The sequence below is a fragment of the Fundulus heteroclitus genome, unplaced genomic scaffold (assembly GCF_011125445.2).
Source record: "Fundulus heteroclitus isolate FHET01 unplaced genomic scaffold, MU-UCD_Fhet_4.1 scaffold_477, whole genome shotgun sequence".
In the NCBI taxonomy this organism is placed as follows: Eukaryota; Metazoa; Chordata; class Actinopteri; order Cyprinodontiformes; family Fundulidae; genus Fundulus; species Fundulus heteroclitus.
This window is the reverse complement of record NW_023396898.1, coordinates 30779-38156: the sequence shown is the minus strand read 5'-3', so window position 1 is coordinate 38156 and position 7378 is coordinate 30779. Positions and strand designations below refer to the sequence as shown.

The 7378-nt window shown below is 39.3% G+C and overlaps 1 protein-coding gene across 1 annotated transcript; it reads right to left on the bottom strand.

The window, feature by feature from the left end:
* Window positions 1–1081: 1081 nt before the first annotated feature.
* On the bottom strand, window positions 1082–4188 carry LOC118560749. Its single transcript, XM_036132148.1, has 4 exons — window positions 3313–4188; window positions 3137–3190; window positions 2944–3063; window positions 1082–2512 (listed from the first exon to the last, which is right to left on the bottom strand). Exons 1-4 carry the CDS (start codon window positions 3950–3952, stop codon window positions 2298–2300), a joined length of 1029 nt encoding a protein of 342 aa, XP_035988041.1. The 5' UTR covers window positions 3953–4188; the 3' UTR covers window positions 1082–2297.
* Between the last annotated feature and the right edge of the window lie 3190 nt (window positions 4189–7378).

Here is a 7378-nt window from a genome sequence, read left to right as displayed (position 1 = left end):
GAACAGCTGGTACATTTATTATAATTTATTCTTTTAAAAGGGCTACATAAAGGGATTAAAATTATGCATACATTTCTAAAGTAGGACTTCCTCCTTGGACATCAGATCATAATCTTGTCCCTTTGATCAGATTATAAACCTTGTTAAGGGCAACCTGTGATGACGAGGACTGTGACAAGATGGTCAGAGTATTGAAGGAGCCCTGCAGGATTGTCTTAAGGGTACCAGCATGAATGCACTCGAAGAACTTTAATGTTAACTGAATATGGGACAGACTAAATACATGTCTGCTTGAATAACACTATCCCCAGGAGAATAGTGAGATACATGCTCTTTAATGTAACATGGTGGAAGAGCAGGCCGGACCTCTTGAGAAAGTTAAGATCCTTCCATATTTGCAGCAAGAGGGTCTATACCTTCTATTAATCTGTTGCAAAGAGTGACATCTCTTTTGCCATCATCTCTTGGGTTAGTATCAGGGCCAGGGATTTAAAAAAACTCAATAGAATAATTCTGTTCTGGGAACTACTGTGGAAATTCTCTTGAGAGGATCGTTCAAAGGATTCTTCATGAAACAAACGGAAACAACCATCATCCTCTTCATTAGAATTTCAGATATTTGCACTCAGAGGCTTCTTTAGATCCATTGTAATACTCAATGAAACAGGAAATCCTTCCTCCCCACAACAATCAACATCTACGACTCTGAAGAACTCAGACCAAATGTTATAGCAACATTTAATTTCCATTAGTTTTTTTGATTTAATACATCTGGAAATTGTTTTTTATTTTACTTTTATGTATCAAATAAATGACAAAGGCATATAAATGTGTAGAATAATGAACATTTATTGTTCCCATCCACAGAACTCTTGATGGGATTTTTCCCCCCTGTAAATGCTGTGCAAACCAACAACCTAACTTAAAAATTACAAAGTGAAATTACTTCTGCTTTGAAATAGGATCTCCCTATCGGTCCTAATGTCAGATTAGGAGCCTGTTTCTCTTAAAAAGAACAGGCAATTATGTATGGCTGTGATTCAAATGTAAACTACAGTTGTTGACAATTGCATATAAATTTACATTGTTTATTCCTCCATTCCGCTAAACATTCCTTTATGTTTCAAATGCAGCATCAGGTTGGTTATTTTTTTTCCATTTACTAATAAACTTAACAGGCATAAGAACTTCACCCACACGTGGGAATAAACAAGGCAAAGCACCTGAAGCCCTTAAACATTTATATCTCATTTAAATTAAACAACTTTGCCCCAAGGTCAGGGTCACCAAAGAAGTAACAAAATCAGCGAGCCTTGCATCAGTGTCTGTGACTCAGTGAGCTCAAATAAGGATGTCCTAATTAAACAGAGGAAATATCTCTTTCTCTACAGAACCTGAACGTTTATTGTTCAACTGGTGTTACTCAAGTTTCTCGAAAAGTGAGAAATAATAGTTGAAGGTTAGCCATGTGCCTCACGAGTATGGCTCAGTATTTAAAGGCATTGCAAAGCCTTGTAAATCATATATGCTCATTTTTGAACTAACCAACTTGGTTTTTCCAATAGCGGCAGATTTAGTTTTCATGATCAAAGCTGTAAATCCTTGAATGCTCTGGTTTCTGCTCCTCGCAGTCACTTTATATCATATGTACTATTGGTCAAATTACAGGCAAGACTTCTTGAGCTGCATCGAGGTAGCAACCGCAGAGGCTGAGTGTTGTTCCTGTGGAGACCGCTCTGAGTCCTCTGTGATGATGTATAAAATGTGTAGAATAATGAACATTTATTGTTCCCATCAACAGAACTCTTGATGGGATTTTTCCCCCCTGTAAATGCTATGCAAACCAACAACTTAACTTAAAAATTACAAACTGAAATTACTTCTGCTTTTAAATAAGATATCCCTATCTGTCCTAATGTCAGATTAGGAGCCTGTTTCTCTTAAGAACACCCAAGAACAGGCAAAGTTATTCATGGCTGTGGTTCAAATGTAAACTAGAGTTGTTGCCAATTGCACACATATTTACATTGTTCATTCCACCGTTCCGCAAACGTTCCTTTACGTTTCATATGCAGCATCAGGTTGGTATATTTGCCCATTTACCAATAAACTAACAGGGATAAACAGTCTTGAAATCACCCTCAGTACCCTCAGTTTTTTTAAGTTATTGTGAAGCAATGTCAGAACGAAAAAATGTCCTATTGCCTGTACTTTAAAGGAAGACAAAGACAAACTGAAATGTCTATGACATGACTAAGCAACTAAAGCACTTAAAAGAAGTTTGAAATTAAAACCTTCTAAACTTTGTTTTTGAGGGCTGTTATGCGATTCTTGACATAAAACTTAATAGCTAGCCAATTTCGGTGTCTGAGTGCAACAGGTTCCTGTTTTAGACACATCTCACAATCAGTCTTCCCTGGAACACGACATGTGTTGATGAATGGCATCAAGTGCTTTTCAACTGCAAGGATCTCTGCTTTCTCCCAAGTTCTCCTCTTAGATGGCTGGCGATCTGTAAAACCAAAGTTAATAATACATGTAAAATAAATTCAGGCCTGACACACACACACACACACATTATATATATATATATATTTTTTTTAAGCTAAAATGAAATCAAAGCAATATCATACTTAAAGATTATTTTGTTTTACAATTGCAAGATATACTCATACTCAATTAGACGAATCTCCCAAAAAGTGGCAAAAAAAAAAGCAAAACATTCTCTTAAAAACTAATAATGTTAATGAAAAAGATATATGGATAATTTATCTTCATCTATTCTTCAAACACATTTAATATAAAATGCATTTGAAAAACATTGAGAAAATTCACTAAACAGCTTTGATATGCATAAAAAATAGAATTCAAACAAAAACCTAGAGGAATTCTATAAGATGGAGAGGGGCAGGGAGTAGAGGGACAAATGAGTGGAATACTTACTTTTACCCTTTTTAGGTGAACTACTTTTGCTGGTTTGTGAAGGTGTCCTATTGTCCTGTATTTCGGCATTTCTGTCCTCCATTTCTGGTCTATGTTCCCCGATGGATGTGACTTGATCCTCTGAAATGAAAAGTAAAAAAATAATATAAGCTGTATTAATTTATTTACTTACTTATTTAAACCTATTGCTTACCCTTAGGATCTGACTCAAACTCTGCCTCTTCCTCACTGTCCAACTTCACATTCTCTGTAATTGGTTTAAAAGCACCACAACTGGATCAACATTTTGTCACATGGCAATAACAAAAATAAAAGCAATGCATTAAATAATTTACATAGAAATACATGCTAAAAAAAGACAAGCAGTACCTTCAGGGTCAATGGTTATGTCATCCAGGCTTTTTCCTTTAAAGTCAACAAGACGTCCCTGCTCCAGTGCCATGAGTACTTTACTGATTTTAGCAAGCTGAAGGGTGCCTTCTGGAAGCCTGTAAAACTGGCGATGAACTCTTATATCGTGACCAAGGAAATTTGCTAGCTGATCCAACTCTGTATTGCTCAGGTTCAAAATCTGAGACAGAGTTGCTGTTTGCTTGCGCAGCTTTGTTGATGTCAATGTGTCTGGTCTTTTGGCTCCACAGGTGCTAGCAAAATGCCGAAGGCAATCAGAGCCACGATAGCAACTCATTGCGAATGGTCTTGCAAATAAGTAGATGTTTTCTGTAGGTACACCACATTCCTGTCGTTTGCTGACAAGCATATCCAATGACTGCTGCATTTCTGGAGTCAGTAGGACTGGTACCTTTCTGCCCCTTTTCCCTCTTATTTCTAATCTTCTAAAATGTTTGCACAGTTTTTTTTCAAGGTCAGATAGAGCTTCTTTCAAATCATCCTGATCACTATTCGGAATCGAAGACAGATATGCGGAAAGGGACATTTTTGATACTTCCCCGGATCGGCGTCTGTTGAACAGAATCACTTGAGTCAGGGTGACTTTGGTCAGATTCATCCAGGTTTGTGAGGATACTTCTGCTGATAATTGGTTGTAAAAATGTTGTTGTTGCTCACTTAGATGTAAATGAAGAGTCTGGACATCTTTAGTAAAGGGAAGCAACTGTGGAGCATTCCACTTTGATTCCTGGAGTGTTCTCAGAGATGCAGCTGACACAAACTCATTCCATCTCGATTCATAAACATTTCGGAATGCACGAGCATCTTTAGCTGCACTGTAATTCTTCTGCACATTTGCACGGCTTTCAACCAGCTGTGAAATTTTTGTCAAGCTGTATCCAATCTTCAACGCTAAACTAGGGCACCTGTAGGTGTTTGTTTCAACCGTAAAACCTGCTAGGGATTTTACAGATTCCACAACCAGCATAAAATTTGCAGGTTTAATGTGTTCTTCAATCGTCGTCATGGGGGTAATTTTCTTTGAATGTATCAAAAGTCTTCCAAGTTCTCTCATCTTTTGACGAATGTACTCATGTTTTGTGGGATCATAACCCAGTCTATTGTAAAGATGCTGTCCATATTCAATGATGAGTTCATCAGATTTTACAGCAGAGTACACCTCATCCTGAATCATGGAGTTCAACAACTTCCAGAACTCTGTCTTCACTCCTGGGGGAGGGGGAACAGCAAATGCACAGAGCGCCTGAACTCGTGTTTTGCCAGGTTTCTTGACAACATTGGGCTTGAACTTGCAGATTGTCATGTGCCTCCAGAGGACTTTTTTTGTGAATAATCCTTGGCAAAAGGTGCAGTGGAGATAATTTTGTGATTCAGATGTTTCCCTTGGTTGCTTGCGTGGAACCAGTCTTCCAGTGCCACTATTAAGCACCTCAACATTATGTGCAAAGTTGCCTCTGTTTCTCAAATGTTCGAGGTGTAACCTTCTTTCCCTGGAGCCTTTGGGAAAAGCTATGGCTTGTGCAACTTCAGGTTTGTTGTAATGAGCACACTCCAAATGCCTTGAAATTTTTATGTATCCCTGTTTACAGTACAAACAGTACTGCTTTTTGTTGTAAATGCGTGACCCATCCTGACTTTTTGAAACAGCAGGTATGACAGGAGAAACTTTAGGACATCTATCATCTGCAACTGAAGAGTAAGATACACCATCATCTTCTGCAACAGGTGTTGATGTGGCAGAGCTGTCGTCTTCACTTGAACGTCCAATTTGATCAGCTGACTGAGCCTCACCAATGCATTTAGTGCGACAGAGTGAAGGACTAAAACGTCGCCTTTTGGATTTATGAAATTTTTCATGCTTTTTTGTTGGTGAACGTCCCCTGTGAAGTCCCCTCTCCGTACATTTATCTTTACTGTTCTCCTTCATCACAGGGGGAGGTGAAACTGCAACTTTCTTAAAATGACAGAGGAGGAGTCTTTTCTGATCGTCAGTTTCCATAATTTCGCTTGTGTCAGTATCTTCAGAGTATTCCTCACTACTTTTAGGAACATATTCTTCTCCACTCTCATTTGATGAAGGGTCAAATAGGTCATCGGACTCCAAATTATCAAGTTTGTTCATCTAGAAAAAAAATATTCCAGAAGGAAAATAAATCTCAAATGGCCATTCTGGGTTTTTTTAAGTTCATGATTACTAAATAGTGTAACTTACCACAATGCTTTTGGTCCTTCTTAACTTAGGGATGAGCAAATGGTCTTCATCAGAAGAGCTAGTATCAGGTGAAGACCTTGAATGATGTTTCTAGAATAAAAAAGAAAATTGAGGAGTAAGTGAAATTATTTAACAAGGATAAAAAAAAAAGTCCACAGTCAACACGACAATCTACAAGGAGGTTTTGGAAGACTGGTTCAATAAACAAGGTGTTCTTTGGGAATACTGGCAATAAAACCTGAACAAACCGGAACCTCATTAAAAAAACCTAAGAACTATTGTCCAGAGGAATATTAGAAATAATAGACCAAATTATGTAGATTACCTGAAACCTGCAATTAAAGCAACCATGACTTTACAGTGCATGTCGGTAGAACCATGTACTGAACACCTCTATGCCAGTGATGAAATATATCACACAAAAAAGACAATGACTGAGAATGAATCAAAACAGTATTGTCATGACCCTGGAATTTAAGTTTAAAAGTGTTTTTATTTGTCTAAATAAGAGACAGAATTTAGAATTTTCATTGTCTAAAAGGAATAATAACCATTATGAGAAAAAGGGGTTAGGGGATTAGCCTCTCATTTCTGCACCACTTTCATCTGCACAGTTTATCCAAGAAGACATAAAGATTGGCCTCTAAACATCCTTGTATAATAATCCCCGATACTGAACATACATCAGGTCATAAACCAAGTGTGAACCATGCTACTGATAGGTGGAAAAAAACAATTAAGTTCCAAAAAAGCAGACAAAATTATGATGAATAAAAAAACTCAAACGGGTTTACTAACCCTAATACAAACGACCAACTATGCGACAACCTAAAACCATTGACTAATAAAAAGAGATAAAGCTGATGACTAGCTTGGTGCATTGTTGATTAATCGCTGCTGTCATGTTCAACTATGAAGCATGTTCAGTTTACCAATGTGTCATGAGCTCTCTGCTTGGGCTGATGACATGCACCTGTCTCTGCTCTGCTCCCGTCAACCTGCCAGCTGCTCTGCATTTTCTGATTACCACCTCTTGTATATAAGACCCAGTTTTTTCACTCCACAGTTGTCAGATCGTCTGCAACCTTGCATATGTAACCTGTCTGCCTGTTTGTTACTCTGACTCCCACCAGTGATCCAGAACCGAGATTCCTGCTTTCTACCTCCAGATACTTATTAAACTTTTGGACTAAACTGTGCTATTGGGTCCTCCTCTGTCCGCACTGACAGAACGATCTGACCAAACACATGGATCCAGCGCATGTTCAACCCAGCATGGAGACCAACGGACCGGATCAACCTACTGCCATGCAACGCCTGGAGCAAACAGAGCGAGAGGTGAACCGCATGGCTGGCGACATGGCCTCCATGCTTCAGATTGGTCATCAACAGCAACAGCAGTTCCAGCAGCAACAGCAACAAATTCAGCAGCAGCAACAACAACTCGCAATGATAATTCAACTTCTCACCAACCTAAACCCCTCGTCTGCGTCCACCAGCTCTGTTCCAGCCAGTCAACCCAGCAGCCCAGCTTTAGCCAGTCCGCCTGTCGACCAAGCTCCAGCTGCTTTATCATCTGGTCCAGCTCCTGAATCACCAGTTCTGGTCATGGCCGCTGCTGCTGAAGCTCCTGAACCCAAGATTGGCAATCCAGAGCGGTTCAACGGCGATCCAACTCAGGTACGGGCGTTTCTGACAAGCTGTCGTGTCCAGTTTTCCCTGCAACCCAGAACCTTTTCCACTGAAGGGGCTAAAGTCGGCTATGTGATTACACACCTGACGGGACGAGCTCGACTGTGGGGAACGGCAGAG

Excerpts from the sequence above, each read along its gene's own strand:
- LOC118560749 (XM_036132148.1), bottom strand. The coding sequence starts at position 3,952 with ATGAATCTGACCAAAGTCACCCTGACTCAAGTGATTCTGTTCAACAGA. Across the intron at positions 3,064-3,136 it reads GTTTGAGTCAGATCCTAAGG|AGGATCAAGTCACATCCATC; the intron begins GTAAGCAATAGG and ends TTTTCATTTCAG. Across the intron at positions 2,513-2,943 it reads TTCACCTAAAAAGGGTAAAA|ATCGCCAGCCATCTAAGAGG; the intron begins GTAAGTATTCCA and ends TTGGTTTTACAG.